Source organism: Sciurus carolinensis, unplaced genomic scaffold, assembly GCF_902686445.1.
Source record: "Sciurus carolinensis unplaced genomic scaffold, mSciCar1.2, whole genome shotgun sequence".
In the NCBI taxonomy this organism is placed as follows: domain Eukaryota; kingdom Metazoa; phylum Chordata; class Mammalia; order Rodentia; family Sciuridae; genus Sciurus; species Sciurus carolinensis.
Genome location: NW_025920149.1, coordinates 971,147 through 993,967, shown reverse-complemented (window position 1 = coordinate 993,967; position 22,821 = coordinate 971,147). Strand labels below are relative to the sequence as shown.

At 36.2% G+C, this 22,821-nt stretch overlaps 1 protein-coding gene across 1 annotated transcript; it reads right to left on the bottom strand.

Moving 5' to 3' along the window:
- Positions 1–21,954: 21,954 nt before the first annotated feature.
- On the bottom strand, positions 21,955–22,467 carry LOC124974454 (protein mono-ADP-ribosyltransferase PARP16-like). Its single transcript, XM_047537703.1, has one exon. The coding sequence runs from the start codon at positions 22,465–22,467 to the stop codon at positions 21,955–21,957; it is 513 nt and encodes a 170-aa protein (XP_047393659.1).
- Positions 22,468–22,821: the final 354 nt, after the last annotated feature.

The window sequence follows — 22,821 nt, the reverse complement described above, 5'->3', positions numbered from 1 at the left end:
TAGCCATGATGTTCTGCCCCACCAGAACAATGGAGTTGGCTGACCATAAAAACCTTTAGCCCAATATAAACATTTCCTTCTCTAAGTTGTTTTTCACAGGTATTTTGATTATGGTGATGCAAAGTTGACTAACACAGAAATTGGTACCAAGAAGTGGGGTCATTGTTATAACTATCCTGAACATGTAGTTCAGAAAGCCTTTGAAACTGGTTTGAGGGAAGAGTTTGGAGATTCAGACTAAAATAAAACTCCTTGTACATGGAGTTTAATGGGTAATTTGAATGTGAGCTTAGAAGACCAGAATGCAAACAGTAAAGACTCTGCTCAAGAGAATTCAAGAGGGTATTTAGGACTCTGTTAGGAATTGGACTAGAGGTCTTCTGTGTTTATATTGTGGCAAAGAAGTTTTCTGCATTTTTCCCATGTCCTGAGAACTTGTGTATGGCTGAATTAAAAGATCATGGACTAATTAATCTAATGGAGGACATTTCAGAGTAGTCATGTATTCAGGTAGTGGCTTGAGTGTTACTGGATGCTTTTAGCCAGGTTTATTTTGGTAATTAAGAGAAGAAAGCAGAGAACAAAGATTTGAAAATCTTGCAGTTTGGCCACAAAAGCTTGTGTAAATTTGGGGCCAAGGAAGTCCACCACTAAATAGAAGCTAAGTACTTTACTTCTAGAGATAAAGGAAATATGACTTGAGGGCATCTCAGAAATCAGCAGGACCATACCTGTCACAGACTCAGTGCTGTAAAAGAAAAGAAAAATACTCCTTTGAGAAGAAATCATTGGACATCTTGGATCACACAGAGGTGCCTTGAAGGTTATTTCCCCAGGATTTATTTCACCTTGCTCAACCCCCATAGTGACCATTGCAGCAATGGTCCAAAGGGGCCCTGGACTACTATTGGAGATGGTGGCAGACCTTGGTGTTGTCCACATGGTCCTGGTTCAGCAGGAATGCAGGATGCTGGGGTTAGGGGATCTCAGAGGCTTCCACCAAGATTTCAAAGAAAGTTCCAGGAGGTGAGATAAGTTATAGCAATGAGAATACCAGCAGGCATCATCTGAGAGGGTGATGTGTGAAACTGAGAATGAAACTGAAGCTGGAATGGAGACCCTACAGCAGGGGACATCTGCAGAGGAGAACTGCTAGCTATTCATAGAGGCAGTCTAAGAAAAAGATCATGTGGGCAACAATGGGTAAGTTCAAAGGGGTGGGAATCACATCTCACCATAGTGTTCCCTGAATACTGAATGTGGAGCTAGAGGACTTAATTTCTGCCAGTTGGGTTGTGGTCTGGTTTTGGTTCCATCTCTTCTTTCTATGCCCCTATTCTTCCTTTTGGAATGGAAATGTTTACTCTGTGCCATTGTATATTGGTTACACACAACTTGTCTTTGATCTTTAGAGGGCCTTATAGTCAGGGGTTTGACTTGAGTCTCAGATGAGACTTTGGGCTAGGACTTTTGGTCAATGCTGGAACTGTTAAAACCATGGGGACTCCTGGAGGTTGATTAAATGCACTTTGCATTGTGAGAAGGACTTGAGATTTTTGGAGGTCAGGTGTGGAAAGTTACAGTTTGGATATGAGGTATCCTCTAATGATTCATTGTGTGAGGCAATGCAGGAATGTTCAGAGGCATAATGATTAGATTATAAAGGCTGTAATCTAAACAGTAAATTAATCCATTTGATGGTTAAATGATTTAAAAAAATGATTTTAAAAGACTACTGTCCTGGGAAGTAGGTAAAGGCACACAGGTTGTGACTCCAGTCAGTCACTGGAGGATTGTCTTTGGGATTTGCATCCCTGTCTTCTCACTCTCTCTATTCCTGAACTGAACATCTTTCCTTCTCCATAACTTCTGCCATGATCTACCTTTCCTCAGGTCCAGAACAATGGAGTTGGCCAAGCATGAACTGACTCTTTAAAATCATGAGCCAAAACTTAATTTTTCTTCTTCTAATTTGTTCCTTTCAAGTATTTTGATCACAGTGATGCAAAACAGACTAATATGTGTGTATAGACAATTACATGTATATATACATTTTTACATAGACACACATGCGTATAAATGTTTAAACATATTGTTTTCAAGGAATATGTACAGTATATAATTCTTTATGGACAAATTTTTTAATAAAATATTTCTTTCACATAAAGTACTTAATTTTATGCTTTCTCCAAGTGTTTTAAAATATGAATAAAAATTGCATATGCTAATCCTTAAATCAATACAAGTTGAAACTGAATTTAGAGTCAGAGAAAAGTGAAGACTAGCACTTTGGTTTGTTTATATTTACCCATTGTGCAACTCAGCTATTTCTAATTTTTGACATGGTTTGTATGAATGTATTATTAATAAACTTAAGTATAATTAATTCATAACATATAATGCATATCATAGGCATAGGTTGTCTCTGCAACATTTGTTAATTATTTTTAACAATTGTGTGGGAATGATGAGCTGCTATTAGGACAGCTAAAGTCAATTCATTAGTGTTTGCTATGGTATTTCAGCAGGTCAGTAGTGTCTTGTTCACCTAACCATTTCCTTTTGGGAAAATTTACACTATTTTAATAGTGATGCTTTAAAGAAATCTCTTTTCAAATACTATAATTCAAAGTAATGATGTGCTGCATGTTTAAATAGTCACTGTTTATATAGCTAGTGATATGCTAGTAGGAGTTGTGGATATATTATTTTTAATTTATCTATTTTGTTATCAGGGAAACAACTTGTTGAGTACTGCATATTTAAGCAATTTTACTAAAAAGTCTAATTTAAGTGAATATTAACAAATAAAATATTTCTTACTTTTCCATTCTTATTTTCCATTTATCAAATTTCCCATAATGTGATGAACTTCTAAGCTAAGTAAATAGAGCATAATATTACCACTAAAAATTCTATATTTGCCTTTTAAGATCTAATATGTTTGACTGAAATAGGTAAGTAGACTTGAAGGCATAACCCAGTGATAAAACCAAAGTTAAAATAGAAAAGCAATGGTATTTTAAAATTTCTAAATAATACTCTGAATATTTTTATTTCACTCTACTTTAATGGCATAAAGGACAGTCTGAATAAAAATATTTCTGATGAAAATATATAAACTATATTTCTTCTGTGAATGAAATCATGAGTACTTGGTAAGCTAATTAGCAAATCAAATCATTTAAATTGCATAGAAAGATCATTAGAAAAGTCAGTAATTAGGGTATAAGCAGAGACCACATATATTGAATTAAGATACTGGCTTTAATGATCAATGAAATAATGTTCAAATACTTTTAGAGAATACAGTAATTAGAGATAATACAGTGACCTTGAAAAATATTTATGTAACAAAGACAGGCTAGAAGTTACTGAATTTACTTTCTGTTTCAGGACACAACATTAAATGTAAAGTTTCTCCCCACATACCATATTGATTAGTTCTTTCCAATGGAAAGTTAAGCAAAGTGATGTATCATTCCCTATCCAGGGCAGTTAAAGTTCTGTATTTGTTCTTAATTTCTCTCTCTTCTCTCCTTTTCTTATTGTTTTGATGAAAAATATCTACAGAACACTTCAGAACTCAAGGACTTATGGAGACACTTAACCATGAGTCTGTTGCACTGAAATGTTTAGACCTGTTGTTGTCATCAGATGATCTACCTCAACTAATGAAATTTCAATTTAATTTATGTACTAAGCACCAATTCCTTTGAAATCTCTTCAGTTAATACAGATTTATTCTCTGTCTTTAGATGGTAAATTCAGAAAATTTATTTACATTTCACCAGCAGCTGATTCATCTTATAATCACTGACTTCTTGAAAATATTTTATCCCCTGAATTCCATGCTAACAGACTTCTTGACCTACATGATAGTCTGCTTCTTTTCAGAATTTTATGCCAGTCTCTCTTCTTTCCTTAAAAGTTAAGAATACTACAGAGGTAATTGTCAATATACCTCATGGTCATTTTATCTACTCTGGCTGATTTCATTCAGGTTCACCTCAGATCCTTTCATTTCAGATCACTAACAGCTTTATTAGTTCTCTTCTTCATATCCAACTCTTGACACTCCCACTGGGTACCTAAGATTAAAAACAGCATATTCAAAACAGAATTTTTATTGTGTTACAAACTGTTTTTCTTTCTAGTCTTCTCCACTTTAGTTTATGGCATTAGCATTTTTCCAGAGTTATTTGGTGTAAAACTCAAGAAGTTATTTTTGATTTATCTCTTTCCTTCATTTTCTGCTTCTGGTCTACTTGGCTCTTTCTTCAAAATATACCTATCACTTCTCATTATTTCCTCAGCTGCCTGTTTTAGTCAACTTTTCATTATTGTAATCAAAAGACCTAAGAAGAACAGATTTAAAGGAGGAAAACTTATCTTGGCTCATGGTTTCAGATGTTCCATCTATGGTTGACCAACTCCATGATTCTGTGCCCAAAGTAAGGGAGAACATCATGGCAGAAACATGTGGAGAAGGAAAGCAGTTTAGGCCATGGCAACCAAGAAGCTGAGAGAGATCTCTGCTCACCAGGGACAAAATATAAACTCCATAATAACACCTCTAGGGACCAACTTTCTGCAGCCACACACTAACTGTTCTCAGTTACCACCAAGTTAACCCATATCTGTGGGTTAATCTACCCAAAGAGTTACAATTCTCAAAATCTAATCATTTCACCTCTGATCATTCTTACATTATCTCACATGAGCTTTTGGGGACACCTCATATCTAAATCACAACACTTCTGAAGATGAAAATCATGTTTCATCTGCATTTAAGCATTTTAAACAAGGAAGTGATATGACCTCATTTATAATGTCAAAAGACAATGAGTTTCCTTTTAATGTGTTTTTCCACTTGATTCTCTTAGACAATAGAAAGTGGACTTTATTTTTGTTTCAGCAGAAATTAAATCATATACCTTCTCAACTCAAAAATCACAAGGTGATTCTGCTTTTTACAAAATCCAAATTTATACCATGGTGTCCAACTGTATCTTAAAACATTAACTATAGACTGATATAAAGCTATAAAAGACTGTCATAACCACTTAATGAAAGAATTAAATTTTAATATGCTTTCATAAGTCAGAATAATGACTCATAATTTATCTGTTAGATGAAATTTAACAAAACATATTTGGTTTGAATAATGAATAAACTAATATTTCCATTATCTAGGTTTATATAGTCTAACAGTCCAAATTATTTAAATTTGTGTGAATTATACTCAAAGTGATATCTGAAAATTTCTAAAGAAGAAAATGAGAGGGAGGGTGGTATGAAAAATTGTGGAATAAGACAGACATCTTTACCCTATGTACATGTATGATTACACGAATGGTATGAATCTACATTGTGTGCAACCATAGAAATGAAATTATGTACCCCATTTGTGTACAATGAACCAAAATGCAGTCTGTAGAAAATTAAAAGTTAAATGAAAATAATAATAAAAAATGTTTCTTGTTATCTATAGATTTTTCTATGTATCATTTTATTTGTTCATGAAACCAGAATGATTGTCCTATATTCTATAGGCTTTCCACTCTGGATTTTGCTGACTTCATTTTTCTTTTAGCCATCTGCAAAAGTTTAATTTAAATGGTTTAATATATATATATATATATATATATATATATATTATTTTACAGACTGCATTTTAATTCAATGTATACAAATGGGTTACAACTTTTCATTCTATATATATTTTTTTTTATTTTTACAGACTGCATTTTAATTCAATGTATACAAATGGGTTACAACTTTTCATTCTATGGTTGTACACAATGTAGATACACACTATTATTTTAATCATACATGTATGTAGGGTAATAATGTCTGTTTCAGTCCACTGTATTTCCTTCCCCCACCTCTTTCCACTCCCACTGCCCTCTACACAATCCAAAGTTCCTCCATTCTTCTACCCCACAACTCCCCACCTCCATTATGTATCATCATCCACTTATCAGAGAAAACATTCAGTCTTTGGATTTTGGGGATTGGCTTATTTCACCTAGCATGATATTCTCCAGCTCCATCCATTTACCAGCATATGCCATAATTTTATTCTTCTTTATGATTGAATAGTATTCCATTGTGTATATATACCATGGTTTCTTTACCCATTCATCAATTCAAGGGCATTTAGGTTGGTTCCACAATCTACCTATTGTGAATTGAGTAGCTATAAACATTGATGTGGCTGCATCACTATAGTATGCTGATTTTAAGTTCTTTGGTTATAAACTAAGTAGTGGGATAACTGGGCCAAATGGTGGGTCCACTCCAAGTTTTCTGAGGAACTTCCATACTGTTTTCCAAAGTGACTGCACCAATGTACAACTTCACCAGCAATGTATGAGTGTGCTTTTTTCCCTACATCCACGCCAAGACTTACTATTGCTTGTGTTCCTGATTATAGTCATTCTAATTGGAGTTAGATGAAATATCATTGTTGTTTTAATTTGCTTTTCTCTAATTACTAGAGATGACAAGCACTTTTTCATATATTTGTTGATCACCTGTACATCTTCTTCTGTGGATTCGTGTGCCCAGTTCCTTAGCTGCCAGGGTCTAGCCCTAGCAGGAGTCCATAGGTTCCACACCAGTAAACGGGGCATGGGGAGACAGCGTTGGCGATGGATGGAGAATGAAAGACACAGACTCTAGTTCTGGTGCAATCAATCCCACTTTATTCTGGTGAAGGCTGAGTTTATATACATTTTTCTTCAGGCTATAATGGCAGTCTTGTGGTTAATATTAAAGAAGTTTCCAAAGCATAGGCAGAAATTGTTTTTAACAAGGAACACATAATTATGAGAAAACAGTAACCTTACAGATTATCCTTACCTCATCACAATTGTTTTAAGAATTTCTAACTACGTCGGTGAACTAATACAATATTTACTTCCTTAATATCTAAACTCTATGTGACCTAAGACTATTCTTATTATTCTCATGGTTAAAGTGATAGACAAGTAATCTCATGTGACCATTTCTATTAGGTCCCTCTGGTTAATATCTAAATTGCTGAGTTAAAGGTTACAGAAGGGCAGCAGTTCCAATTGTAATTGTATACCAACATTTATTATAGGGGTGACATATTCTTTGTAGGAAGGAAGGAATGTTTTGGAACCTTATTCTCTTACCTCACCACCACACATAAACAAAACCATTGTTAAAATTTAACCAGCCTGTTGGAGAGAAAGGCAGATCTAAAACTATTTTCTCCAGAGCCTTTCAGGGACTCATTTCACGGTTGCAAAATTATTTTTAATTTTGTTAGTGGTAAAGACGCATTGTTTTTCAGATTGTAGGTAATATTTTCTGGAATTTTTGTTGTATTCCCCTCGTCCCCTTAAGCAATCCATTCAGACTCAAATGAGTAATATATTATCAGAAAAACACAGCAGAAAAAACGCCATGCTCTGGAGCAAAACATCTGGCAATTCCTTTTAGGATGAGTCTTTGCAATCATCCTCCAGAGGATCTTTGTCAAGCACTGGATGGAATTCCAGATGCCCCCACAGCTCCCCTTTTTTTATTTTGTAAAGTGAAGAAGTCTTCTTGAATTTTTATTTTCTTAACTAGTCTGAGGATTACTCGGAGGATGACTGGAAGACAAAGAATTAAAAGTAAAATACATACTCCAATCAAGCCAAATAGTAATATTGTATTTAGGACCGTACTATTAAATATAGTTGCTTTTATATTATGAAACATTTGGGAGGCCAAATTATCTGCTGGAACAACCAAGAGATGAGCCTGACTCAACATTCTTATTTGTAGTTGTAAAGCATTGATATCTGGTGCTAGATTAGTATTATTCCAAACTCCTCTAAGGTGAGTTTTAACTTGTTCCCAATTAGTATTATTATCAACCTTTAAAGGAGTAATACAAATCCATTTATAGTTAGCATGACATCTAGTGGTCTTTCTAGTTTGAATATTTTGAATCTCATTTCCCATAAAGAGAATAGCTTCTTCAAGAGCATTAACTCTAGTTTCTAATTTTTTATCAATTTGTTCTTGTGCTGCTAAAGCCACAGAGACATTATGAGATAAATCATTTACATGTGAAGCGGTATGAATTTCCTGTACAAGCGCTGTGGTCGAGAGAGCTAAGGAAGTGATTATACTGATTAAAACTGTTATTTCTAGGATCAAAGCTGCAACAAATCTTTTTGGTCTTAAAAGTTCATTAACTGTTTTTAAAATTTCAACACCTGGGTCATCATACCAAGATTCTGTAAGATTTACTGGCAATATAACATAATTAGGCTGATGTACAATTAAAAACACCTTTAAATCTTTAGACATGGTTGAATTAATACAATTAGTAAGAACACAATCATGGCAATAAATGTTATAAGCTTCCTTATTTTTAGTGATATTGAAATTATTTATGGTAGACATAAGAGTAGCATGAGGAGCATTTATACAAGCACGTATCACAGTCATTAGGTTTACTTAACTTAGGTCTTTGTAGTAATACTATATTAGTAGCCGCTAATAGTTTATACAAGTCAGGAAAGTAAGAGAATTTACCATTTTTAAGATAACTCTGATAGATGGGTGTTACCCATCCAGGAGTAAACCAACTATGAATAGGCTCATTGGTAAGAAAAGGGTTAAAATTAAAATGTACCATTTTATTCCGTCTTATCTTTAACCAAAGTTTATAATCAAAATCAGGAGAAGACACAGAATAATCTGTAATAGTAGCAGCAGAGCCTTGTGGCTTAAACTGTAATGCAGTTTGATGAAAACCACATTCAAACTGTTTTGGGAAATCTGTTTCTAGATTGGGTAGATTCCAAGAGCTGTCTTTACCACTGTTAAAGTCGTCACACAGTTTAAAAGGAGGTGGTAAAGCCACTGAAGTATTTGTATCATTATAATTAGCATATCCAAGTGAGGTTATCTCTAGGGACCATATATCTCTTTCGTTGTCTTATTCTCCTGGAGAATCAGTAATGTAAGTCCTATAACTTAAAGGGAGACATTCCAATGGCTCATGTAGATTATCTGTACTAAAGCACATTGGTATCTCTTCAGTAATTCCTTGAAATGTAATTGTAAATGCTATTTTATGTGGTATTAAAGAATCTGAAATCCCTCCAAGTAGTTGAGGCTCATTAGTAAATACTTTAATATTAGATCTGCTCCAAGTAGTTGGATGCAGTAAGGGAGGATTTGGAAAATAGGTCCAGTAAGATTTCCCTTCATTATCATAAGCATGAATAGGCAGTACCTGAGTCAAAATGAGAGCAATCAATGCAAAAAACAAAGCCTCTGGTGTTTTAGGTTTTCTGGAGCTGTTCACCATGTGTTCAGCAGCGGCAGTCAGGCATTTCACTTGTCCCCACACTTAGCCCATTTATTGATTGGATTCTTTGTATTGTTGGTATACAGTGTTTTAAGTTCTTTATCAGTTCTTTATCAGTTTTGGAATTTAGTGCTCTATCTGAAGTGTGTGTGGAAAACATTTTCTCCCACTCTGTAGGCTCTCTTTTCACATTATTGATTTTTTCTTTTGATGATAAAAAGCTTTTTAGTTTGAATTCATCCCATTTATTGATTCTTGCTTTTATATCTTGTGCTCTAGGAGTCTTGTTAAGGGAATCTGTTCCAAAGTCAACATGATGAAGATTTGGGCCTATCTTTTATTTTATTTGGTGAAGGGTCTCAGGTCTAATTCCTAGATATTTGATCCATTTTGAGTTGAGTTTTGTATAGGTGAGAGATAGGGGTTTAGTTTCATTTTGTTGCATATGGATTTCCAGTTTTTCCAGCAACATTTGTTGAAAAGGCTGTCTTTCCTCCATTGTATGTTTTTGGGTCCTTTGTCTAGTGTGAGGTAACGGTACTTATGTTGGTGTCTCTGTGTCTTCTATTCTGTACCATTGGTCTATCTATCTATTTTGGTGCTAATACCATGACATGTTTGTTACTATTGCTCTTTAGTAGAGTTTAAGGTCTGGTATTGTGATACGTTCTGCATCACTCTTCTGGCTCTTTTATTCTTCCAGATAAATTTTATGATTTCTTTCTCTATTTTTATGTGGAATGTCATTGGAATTTTAATTGGAATTGTATAACAACCCTTCATGATCAAAACAATAGAAAAAGTAGGGATAATCTGAACATACCTCAACATTGTAAAGGATATCTAAGCTAAGCCCATGGCCAATATCATTCTTTTTTTAATTTTTTTTTATTTTTATTATTATTGTATACAAATGGGATACATGTTGTTTCTCCATTTGTACATGGAGTCAAGGCATACCATTTGTGTAATCATACATTTACATAGGGCTATGATGTTTGATTCACTATTTTTTCCCTTCCCCCCCACCTCTCCCACCCCTCTTTTCCCTCTATACAGTCCTTCTTTCCTTCGTTCTTATCACACTCCTTATCCCTAACCCTAAATCTAACCCTAAACCTAATGCTAACCCCTCCAACCCCCCAATATATATCCTCATCCGTGTATCAGCGAGATCATTTGTCCTTTAGTTTTTTTGAGATTGGTTTATCTCACTTAGCATGATATTCTTCAATTTCATCTATTTGCCTGCAAATGCCATAATTTTATCATTCTTCACTGTGGAGTAATATTCCATTGTATATATATGCCACAGTTTCTTTATCAATTCAACTGAAGGGCTTCTAGGTTGGTTACACAATCTGGCTATGGTGAATTGAGCAGCAATGAACATTGATGTGGCTGTATCTCTGTAGAATGCTGATTTTGAGTCCTATAGGCCAAGGAGTGGGATAGCTGGGTCAAATGGTGTTTCCATTCCAAGCTTTCTGAGGAATCTCCACACTGCTTTCCAGAGTGGCTGCACTAATTTGCAACACCACCAGCAATGTATGAGTGTTCCTTTTTCACCACATCCTCGCCAACACCTATTGTTGCTTGTGTTCTTGATAATCATCATTCTAATTGGGGTGAGATGAAATCTTAGGGTAGTTTTGATTTGCATTTCCCTTATTACTAGGGATGTTGAACATTTTTTCATATATCTATTGATTGCTTGTACATGTTCTTTTGTGAAGTGTCTGTTCATTTCCTTAGCCCATTTGTTGATTGGATTATTTGTATTCTTCGTGTAGAGTTTTTTGAGTTCTTTATACATTCTGGAAATTAGCGCTCTATCTGCTGTATGAGTGGCAAAGATATTCTCCCACTCTGTAGGCTCTCTCTTCAGATTGCTGATAGTTTCCTTTGCTAAGAGAAAGCTTTTTAGTTTGAATCTATCCCAGTTGTTGATTCTTGCTTTTATTTCTTCTGCTATGGGAGTCCTGTTAAGGAAGTCTGATCCTAAGCCAACAAGTTGAAGATTTGGACCTACTTTTTCTTCTATAAGACGCAGGGTCTCTGGTCTGATTCCGAGGTCCTTGATCCATTTTGAGTTGAGTTTTGTGTAGGGTGAGAGATAGGGGTTTAATTTCATTCTATTGCATATGGTTTTCCAGTTTTCCCAGCACCATTTGTTGAAGAGGCTATCTTTTCTCCATTGCATATTGTTGGAACCTTTGTCTAGTATGAGAAAATTGTATTTATTTGGGTTTGTGTCCATGTCCTCTATTCTGTACCATTGATCTACCTGTCTATTTTGGTACCAATACCATGCCATTTTTGTTACTATTGCTTTGTAGTAGAGTTGAAGATCTGGTATTGCAATACCCCCTGCTTCGTTCTTGCTACTGAGGATTGCTTTAGCTATTCTAGGTTTTTTATTCTTCCAGATGAATTTCATAATTGATTGCTCTATTTCTGCAAGGTACATCATTGGGATTGTGATTGGAATTGCATTGAATCTGTATAGCACTTTAGGTAGTATAGCCATTTTGACAATATTAATTCTGCCTATCCAGGAACATGGGAGATCTTTCCATCTTCTAAGGTTTTCTTTAATTTCTTTCTTTAGTGTTCTGTAGTTCTCATTGTAGAGGTCTTTCACCTCTTTTGTGAGATTGATTCCCAAGTATTTTATTTTTTTGATGCTATTGTGAATGGGGTAGTTATCCTAATTTCTCTTTCTGAAGATTCATCACTTATGTATAAAAATGCATTGGATTTGTGAGCATTGATCTTGTAACCTGCTACTTTACTGAATTCACTTATGAGTTCTAAAAGTTTTCTGGTGGAATTTCCAGGTTCCTCTAAATATATAATCATGTCGTCAGAGAACAGGGATAGTATGAGTTCTTCTTTTCCAATTCGTATCCCTTTAATTTCTTTGGTTTGCCTAATTGCTCTGGCTAGTGTCTCAAGGATGATTTTGAATAGAAGTGGTAAAAGAGGGCAGCCCTGCCTTGTTCCAGTTTTTAGGGAGAACACTTTCAGTTTTTCACCATTTAGAATGATATTGGCCATGGGCTTAGCATAGATGGCCTTTATAATGTTAAGGAATGTTCCCACAACCCCAATTTTTTCTAGTATTTTGAGCATGAAGGGATGCTGTATTTTATCGAATGCTTTTTCTGCATCTATTGAAATAATCATGTGATTCTTAACTTTAAGTCTGTTGATAAGGTGAAGGACATTTATTGATTTCCAAATGTTGAAACAACCTTGCATCCCTGGGATAAAACCCACTTGATCGTGGTGCACTATCTTTTTAATATATATTTGTATGCGATTTGCTAAAATTTTGTTGAGAATTTTTGTGTTGATGTTCATTAAGGATATTGGTCTGAAATTTTCTTTCCTCGATGTGTCTCTGTCTGGTTTAGGTATCAGGGTGATATTGGCTTCATAGAACGAGTTTGGGAGGGTTCCCTCCTCTTCTATTTCATGGAATAGTTTGAGGAGTATTGCAATGAGCTCTTCTTTAAAGGTTTTGTAGAACTCAGCTGAGAACCCATCTGGTCCTGGACTTTTCTTTGTTGGTAGGCTTTTGATGACCTCTTCTATTTCATTGCTTGAAATTGGTTTATTTAAGTTGTGTATGTCCTCCCTGTTCAGTTTAGGTAATTCATATGTCTCTAGAAATTTGTTGATGTCTTCGAGGTTTTCTGTTTTGTTGGAGTATAGATTTTCAAAATAGCTTCTAATTATGTTTTGTATTTCAGTCTTGTCTGTTCCGATGTTTCCTTGTGCATTCTGAATTTTAGTAATTTGAGTTTTCTCCCTCTTTCTCTTTGTTAGTGTGGCTAAGGGTTTATCAATTTTGTTTATTTTTTCAAAGAACCCACTGTTTATTTTGTTGATTTTTCCAAATGTTTCTTTTGTTTCAATTTCCTTGATTTCAGCTCTGATTTTAACTCTTTCCTGTCTTCTACTACTTTTGCTGTTGGTCTGCTCTTCTTTTTCTAGGACATTGAGCTGTAGTGTTAAGTCATTTATTTGTTGATTTCTACTTCTTTTTTTGAATACGCCCCATGAAATAAATCTTCCTCTAAGTACTGCTTTTATAGTGTCCCAGAGATTTGGATATGATGTGTCTTTGTTCTCGTTTACTTCTAAGAATTTTTTTATTTCCCTCCTGATGTTATCCATTCATCATATAATAGTGTATTATTTAATCTCCAGGTATTGGAGAAGTTTCTGTTTTTTATTCTGTCATTTATTTCTAATTTAAATCCATTATGATCTGATAGAGTACAAGGCAGTATCTCTATCTTCTTGTATTTGCTAACAGTAGCTTTGTGGCATAAAATATGGTCTATTTTAGAGAAGGATCCATGTGCTGCTGAGAAGAAAGTGTATTCATTCTTTGTTGGATGGTATATTCTTTATATGTCCGTTAAGTCGAAATTGTTGATTGTGTTATTCAGATCTATGGTTTCTTTATACAATTTTTGTTTGGATGATCTATCCAGTGGTGAGAGAGGTGTGTTAAAATCGCCTAGTATTATTGTGTTGTGGTCTATTTGATTTCTGGAATTGAGAAGGATTTGTTTGACGTACATGGATGAGCCAATGTTCAGCGCATAGATATTTATGATTGTTATGTCTTACTGATTTATGCTTCCCTTAAGCAGCATGTAATGTCCTTCTTTATCCCTTCTGACTAGTTTTGGCTTGAAGTCCACATTATCTGAAATGAGAATAGATACTCCAGCTTTTTTGCTGTGTCTGTTTGCATGGTATATTTTTCCCCATCCTTTCACCTTTAGTCTATGGGTATCTCTTTCTATGAGATGAGTCTCTTGCAGGCAGCATATTGTTGGATTTTTCTTTTTAATCCAATCTGCCAGTCTATGTCTTTTCATTGATAAGTTCAGGCCATTAACATTCATGGTTATTATTGTGATATGATTTGTATTCCCAGTCATTTGACTCATATTTGTTTTTTGACATGATTTGGTTTCTCCTTTATATAGCTATTCCTTTAGGCTAGCGCCTCCTGTTGCTGATTTGCATTGTTGTTTTTCATCTCTTCCTCATGGAATATTTTGCTGAGAATGTTCTGTAATCCTGGCTTTCTTTTTGTAAATTCCTTTAGCTTTTGTTTATCATGGAAGGATCTTATTTCATCATCAAATTTGAAGGTAAGTTTTGCTGGGTATATGATTCTTGGTTGGCATCCGTTTTCTTTCAGGGCTTGATATATTGTTCCAGGCCCTTCTAGCTTTTAGGGTCTGGATTGAAAAATCTGCTGATATTCTTATTGGTTTCCCTCTGAATGTAATTTGATTCTTTTCTCTCATGGCCTTTAAATTTCTGTCTTTGTTTTCAATGTTAGGTATTTTCATAATAATGTGCCTTGGTGTGGGTCTGTTGTAATTTTGTATATTTGGAGTTCTATAAGCCTCTTGTACTTGGTTTTCCATTTCATTCTTCAGATTTGCGAAATTTTCTGATATTATTTCATTGAATAGATTTTTCATTCCTTTGGTTTGATTCTCTAAGCCTTCCTCAATCCCAATAATTCTTAAATTTGGCCTTTTCATGATATCCCATAATTCTTGTAGATTCTGTTCATGATTTCTTACCATCTTCTCTGTTTGGCCAACTTTGTTTTCAAGATTAAATAATTTGTCTTCAATGCCTGAGGTTCTGTCTTCCAGGTGTTCTATCCTATTAGTTATGCTTTCTATGGAATTTTTATCTTGGTTTATTCTTTCCTTCATTTCAAGTATTTCAGTTTGTTTTTTTTTCAGTATCTCTAATTCTTTATTGAAATGATCTCTTGCTTCCCGTATTTGGTCTTTTAACTGTTGATTGGTGCGATCATTTAATGCCTGCATTTGCTCTTTCTTCTCCTTCTTCAATGCCTGCATTTGCTCTTTCATCTCCTCATTTGCTTCTCTGATTGTTTTAATTATGTACATTCTGAATTCCCTTTCTGACATTTCTTCTGCTGTGCTGTCATTGGGTTTTATTGATGTAGTATCTAGGTTTGTTTGGGACATTTTCTTCCCTAGTTTTCTCATATTGCTCAGATGTCAGTGGAAATCTGAGATATTGCTGATTTCCTCTATTGGCTTATAGTGTCCCGGTAGATTTCCAGTGTATCACCTCCCAGTTTTCAGTAGCTTGAAGTCTTGGAGGAACTTGATAATGCAGTGCTTCTGAAGAAAGCTGCTCCTAGCCCCCTACTGGTTCCAGGGCTTTGAGCTGGCTCTGTGCAGAAAGGCTCTCACTGGGGGCCTGCACCATGCAGCTGGCCATGTGGGGGGAGCCCACCGCCTGAGTGTGGAAAGCTACCTGGGAAAGACTCTAGCTGCTCTGCCCTGCTCTGATAAGCCACACCTATATGTGCCTGCCACCCCGGCCAATTTTCGCCCAGTGGGGGAGACTCACCCCATGACTCTATTTTTGTCAAAATCTCTCAATACCTCCCCTTCTTGAGTCCTGGGTTCTGGAGTGACTGGAGATGCACTCACCCTCTAGTCTGCCATCTTGGATTGCCCCGTGGTGAGAACCTGCGGCCGGAGTGGGCAGAGCCGCCTGTAGAAGTCTCTGGCTGCCCTTCCCTGATCCCAGAGGCTGCTTGCTTATCGAAGCTCTCCGTTGGCTCAGGGACTTGTGGCAGGCTCTATGTAGAAAGGCTATCACTGGGCAGTCTGGCCCATGTCAGCTCCAGAGCCCGAGCACGCCAGGCGAAGAGGAGGGGTGGAAAGGAGGGGTTTCGAGTGTCCCCAGGTAAGATTCCTGTTTGTACAGAAAGTATACTGCTTACAAATGGACCCTGAAGAGACAGAAGACTTAACCATTGTCAAGAAATAATCCCATGATTATTTGGATCCATTCATCCAGAAAGTTGGTGTGAACCATAGTGGCAGCATTTTATCTCTCTAGGTTAGTGGTGTACATAAGTTACCCTCAAATAATTCTGAAGGCATAAATTTCATGATCAAGAGGCTTAAGCCTCATTCTTACACCTATAACTTTGTCTCCTCTCCTTTGTGCATATGTGTGACCTCTTGTATTGTACTCTATAACCAGGTAACTGACAAAGCAAACATTCGGTCCTGATTTGCAGATAGGTATGCATACCAGGCACAAAATTCTGGAACTACCAGAAACTGGGAAATTGCCACACTCTAGCCACACTCAGGCATTGCTATGGAGGAGTACAGGTGGTGAAGGATATCCCTTTCAATAGGCAGAAGCAGCAAACATGATCCTATATGGTCCTAAGAAATTTAGCCCATTACTGGAAAACCATGGCTTAGATAATGGAATAGATAAACTCATTATATGTGAAAATACAGATATTAACTTCTAAATACTAAGATGTTTCTATATTTAACCCATTTTTATTAATAGTAGATGCTACATTTAAAAGCAAACAGCTCTCTCTTCACGTTGTTGATTGTTTCCATTGCTGAGAAAAAGCTTTTTAGTTTGAATGCATCCCATTTGTTGATTCCTACTTTTATTTCTTGTGTTTTGGGAGTCATGTTAAGGAAGTCTGGTCCTAAGTCAACATGATGAAGATTTGAACCTACCTTTTCTTCTATTAGGTGCAGGGTCTCTGATCAAATTCCTATGTTCTTGATCCATTTTGAGTTGAATTTTGCACAGGGTGAGAGATAGGGGTTTAGTTTCATTTTGCTGCATATGGACTTCCAGTTTTTCCAGAATCATTTGTTGAAGAGGCTATCTTTTCTCCATTGTATGTTTTTAGTGCCTTTGTCTAGTATAATGGTATTTATGTGGGTTAATTTCTGTATCCTCTATTCTGTATCATTGGTCTACCTGTCTATTTTGTTGCCAATATCATGCCATTTTTGTTACTATTGCTCTGTAGTACAGTTGAAGCTCTGGTATTATGATACAACCTGTTTTGTGCTTCATGCTAAGGATTGCTTTGGCTATTCTGGGTCTCTTATTTTTCCAAATGAATTTCATGATTGCCTTCTCTATTTCTATGATTGTGGAACCAATCTAGATGCCCTCCAATTGATGAATGAATAAAGAAACTGTGGTATACATACATAATGGAATATTATTCAACAATGAAGAAGAATAAAATTTATGGCATTTGCACGTAAATGGATGGAGTTGGAGAATATCGTGGTAAGTGAAATCAGCCAATCCAGAAAACCAAAGGCTGAATGATTTCTCTGAAAAGTAGATGATGATATATAATGGGTGGAGGCAAGAATGGAGAAAGAATAAATCGTATAGTGGAAAATGAGGGGTGGGGAGAAGGGATGGGAAGGAAAGATAATAGAATGAGACAAACATCATTACCCTATGTACATGTATGATTACACAGTGGGACTCTACTTCATGTGCAACCAGAGAAACAAAAGTTGTACACCAGTTGTGTACCATGAATCTAAATTTTAAACAATGTTTAAAAAAATAAAAGCAAATAGCATATTACAAGGAAGTTAAAATTAGATGAGAGCACATGACATTTGAGTAAACATTTTTAAATAAAAGTGGATTAAAGTGGAGTAATATGAAGTAAAACTGGCTATGAAGAGAATAAATTAGTGATTACATCTAGAGATTTAAAAATATTATAAATTAATATAGTAGTTAATTAAAGAAACATTTAATTATCATTTGTTATGGTCTTCTTTGTGAATACAGAGGCATAATTTTAAAAATAAGTGAGGCAGGCTAGATCCTTGCTAAGATACTCAGCAAATCATTTTATAATGAGGTCTAGTAAAGTCTAAAAATGTCTAAAATAGTTACTTCTTTAAGATTGAAACTCCATCTACCTTAAAATATCTTTAGACTTATTTATATTTTATCTTGCTTGGATAGCTATAGCAAAATAAAATGTATTTGAATGAGGAACATTCATGTATATTGATATAGTATATTGATATAGTAAAGCATTTCTGAAAGAACATCCATGAAAATTAATTCCCTGTGAGTTAAATGAGAGGAAATGCAATTTGATTTGGGGAGGTAAATGACTTTCTCTTTAATCCATCAAGTAGGTTGTTAGTAAAAATACTTTGCCTGGCAGCATTAGGGTTATTGTGTTAATTAGGAAAAAAAATTAAAAACCCGTAAACTACACTTTGTGTACTTTAGTATGCAGAATTATGTTCTGGAGATGAGAATTGTTTATGATACACATTTCTGATAACAGAGGCTATAGGAATGCAACATTCAATAATTTTACATACAGTATTTGAAATGAAGAGTTTTTATATATGTTTAGATTTTCCTGCATCACAAAAGAGATGTATCTTACTTTTTATCTCTACTAAATTTTATTGCAATTCTCTGTCTCCATATTAGTTGTAATTTTAGCTAGGTGTATATTTTGGCCAACCTCTTGTGGTGATAACCCTCAAAAGGTTCTCACAAAAAACTATATGGAAAGATGAACCAAGTCACTTGTTTTTCTCTTTATTAAGGGCTTCCTGTTTTCACCATTAGAACTGCTATTCACAAATGTGGCCCCCAATCCTTTTTTTATTTTTTGTGCAGGCAGTAATTGGTTATGACTAGATCTGTGTGGGAGAAAAAACAATACTAAAGTGACTGATCATTATTGACAGTGTCAATAGAATGTATTGAACTGTAGGTAAACACCTGAAGTAAAGAGTAGGGAGCAAATCCGGTGAATAGTTTTACTGAAAGGATTTAGCTGGACAATTATTAGAACAATACTGGGTCGGTTTTAGTCAGATGACAGAATGTAAGAATAAAGGATAAGAACCAATGTTCTATACATTGGAAACTTAAGCATAGTTCAAAGCAGTAATGAAGCAGTAATGTTTTGACAGCTCAAAACTCTTGTCTCTGAATGTTTGACTCAGAGGAGCTGCATTACTTGGTAATAATCTACAATAGTCTGCTGTCCAGATACCTTGCCAAAATGGTATATTTTTCCTGATTTTATTCCCTTCTTGAATGTCACCTTGTTTCCATGGATACTTTGAGACTTGATGGCTCTTTGCATCTCACACATTTGTAGAGTACATTGTCAGATGTCCAAACCCTGTTTTATTAATAGTAAAGTACTGCTACTAAAGTTCTATTTACTACAATTGTACAGTTTATATGCTACACTTAGAAGAGTCTACTCTGAATCCAGACATTTTTTTCCTTTTTCCTTTCCTTGCAGTACTGGGAATTGAATCCAGGGCCTGCATTCTACCTCTGAGCTACTTCCTACTCATTATTAAAGTTTACTTTTTAGATAGGCCTTACCCATTGTCTACGCTGGCCTTGAATTTGTGATTCTCCTGCCTCAGTCTCCAGAGCTGCTGCAGTTGCAAGCTGTGTACCACTATGTCTAGTTTGGTTTCTTTGTACTTTTCCAAGCTGCCTCAACCTTGTCTCATATCTCCACAGCCAGCCTGCAGCTGGTGCAGTGCTTTCTATGAAGGCACTGGGAGGGATACTTTGCTTTGGAAGATTACTTAGTGTAGATGAAGGAAAGTATTTGGGAGTCTCATTTAATCACACCGAGTGGTACTACAGAAATTTAAAAACAGACAATTATTGTGTAGGCTATACTACACAATATAGTAGTTGTTTTATAGTGCTATATTATTATAGCACTATAAAACCAAATTTTTACAGTGAAGTGTCTTAAGTAAAGGAAAAGAAATTTTCATATAAACATTTAGATTATCTTTTAAAAAGAGTCTATGATTTATTCCCTTTGAAGAAAGAGTGTTTCTCCCCCTTTCTTCTCTCTTTTTAAAAAACAAATAAACAGATAAACAGGAGAAATCTAGATAATATTTGAAAAATTAATGTTAGTAAAATATCACCTTTGTTACTTCTCAGAAATAATTTACTCAGACAAGAATCATCAGTGGATATAAAAAAACTAAAATTTGAAGAAGTAATGAATGCTGGTTAATTCCAAGTACAAAAATATTAGCTCATAGTTTCCTTGCTAGCTGTAGCTATGACAAAAAAAAAAAGTTACCTTTATCATGAAAGAATCCAGTGGTTACAACCATAGGTGGATGACTAAAGGGTACATCATAAAAATAGGAGAATTGGACATTTTATAAATAATATGATAGAGCATGAAGAAGTACAGTGTCTTTTGTGGAATATCTTTGCAAAAATTTCAGTCATGTAGTACTAATTTTTAATTTTTTTTAATTAGGAAAATATCTTTATTATTTTTGAAATGTTCAATAGCAATGTAAATACCATGTTATTGGCTTTTTCATAATTTATAAATTGTAGAAAAATGATTCTTCCCCCTCTTTACAGCAATTTCACTCTGAAATTGGACAGGACTCCATTACAGCTGAAACTCAGCAGGAAAAAGGGAACACACAACACAGCAAAGTCAGGCTGCAGCTCTCTGGGCAGCCAAAGCTTTTTCTACACATTAAAGCCCAGGTTGAGTCCTCTGAAGGAGGCTCAATCATATGGATTTGTGACACACTGAGTGGGCCTCTGTCTCCAAGACCAGCAGCCCACTGATGGCCTATAATGTGGCACTTGAGGCTGGCAGGTCACAATCAAGGCAGATTCATGAGAATATGAACAGGAGCAAGCCTGAGGTTCAGATCCCTCACTATAGAATACAGCCTGGAGAGAGGCTGTGCATCCCAGCCAAAGGGTGCTCTAGGTTTAGAAATTTCCTTTTCTTAGCTCACAAAGACTAATTTGTTAAGTAGCTATTTTTAACAAGTCAGAAAACAAACTTTTGGTTCTATTTCAGCTATAATCAACAGTTGATAATTTTTAGAAAAAGATGCCTTGCCTTGAGATGCTCTATATTGTTAAGTCTATATTTCTTTTAAAAATCAGGGACCTGATTCCCTCCTTTCTCATGCATGGTTTGCAGGGAGGGAGGTACAGCTATAGCAGAAGACTGTTGGTTGATTTGAGAAAACTGTTAAAATGTTTTGCACTCACATAAAAGAATGGATGGAATCCAAAAACCATTGCATTGATTTTTATGAGAAACATGACTGTCCTTCTTGGGTATCTCAAGCCAACACAAGGCAACTAGTGCCTAGTGATTTAATACCCCTACACACTTTCCCGCCTTCTTGAAGGCATTAGAGAAAGGGCCAACCTCCACCAGCAATGATTTTAAACATACAACTGACAGCTCGGACACTTTGTTTTTAAATGCAGCAGGACTTTTTGCTTTGGCCCTGGCTGAAGAACCAACTCCCTAGGTCTGCTTAGGAAGGAGCAGATGGGAGGGCTCCCTGGAAAACTATAAGTGAGGGGCCAGGGGTCCCAATTGACTGGAGTGTGACTGGGAACATCATCAAAGACAATCAATACATTTATGGTATATTAAAAAATTGTCCTGTGGCCCCCAACTAGTCCCCAGGCTTGACCTGGTCAGACATGAGGCACAGGAGGTAGGAAACAATATCATAAGGCACATGGTTGAGGTGGTCCCCACCCCAGACCCAGAAGGATTATCTTTTAACATGATTCCAAAAGTGTTGGAAAGCAGAGGAGTTCATAACACTCACTATGAGCAGCAACAGCAGATACAGGAACATCATGACCATAAGCCAATGACTGGAAAACCAGGAGAGCTGGCTCAAAGTCCTTGTTCAGGTGGCAGTGCAGTCATTATGGATGATGGAATGGAAGTTTTCTAGGTGGCTAACCTGGAAGGTGAAGATTAGGTCTCGTTCTCCTTTGGTCTCATAAAACTTGGCGTTGGCTGGGTCAAAGTATTCAACTTCAAATAGGAAGTCCAGGGTGGGGACAGGCGTGTGAGGGGCACCAGTCAGCTGCTGGATCTTTTCAAACTCTGCCTTCCCTGCACTGTGGATTTTCAGGACCTCTGAGGATAAAATCCAGCTCACCAGGTCCCGGGCCCATTGGTCTTCATCTCCAGTCGATTGGAGAAGTTCCTTCAGGTTGGTTAACTTGCTGGCATCTGCAAGTAGGGCCTCAAAGTCCTTAGAGTTGTGGTGGGTATAGAAGGTGGGGAGGGACTCCAGCATCATGTCATGCTTGTAGCTCTGCAGCGCAGAGGCAGCAAAAAGGCTGCCCTGGAGGTTGGTGGCCAGCACATCGAGGACTGCTGCCTCCTTGGCAGTCGCCCTGCAGGGTTCCATCCCAGGTGGGGGGGCGTTGCTGAGGGAGACTCACAGGTCAGGGGCGAGGGCCCAGCCTACGGTAGGTGAAAGAACTGAGCCCGGGGACAACAGGACCTCGTGGCCCGGGTTCCCAGGCCTGAGGAGCAGCTCCCCACCCTGCCCCTGAGCTCCTACGCTGCTCTGCACTCCTCCCCCTAATTTTTATTTTTTAAGAAATTTGGTAAGTAGAGAAACAATTTAGATGACATCATGAGACAAGTAGACAAAGTCATACTGAAATATTTAATTTTAATACAACTAGCCTGGTCCTCTGATACGGCAAAGTGATCATTGGAAAATAAAGAGTATGAGAGTACTAGCGCGGTGAACACT

Excerpts from the sequence above, each read along its gene's own strand:
- LOC124974454 (XM_047537703.1), bottom strand. The coding sequence starts at position 22,467 with ATGGAACCCTGCAGGGCGACTGCCAAGGAGGCAGCAGTCCTCGATGTG.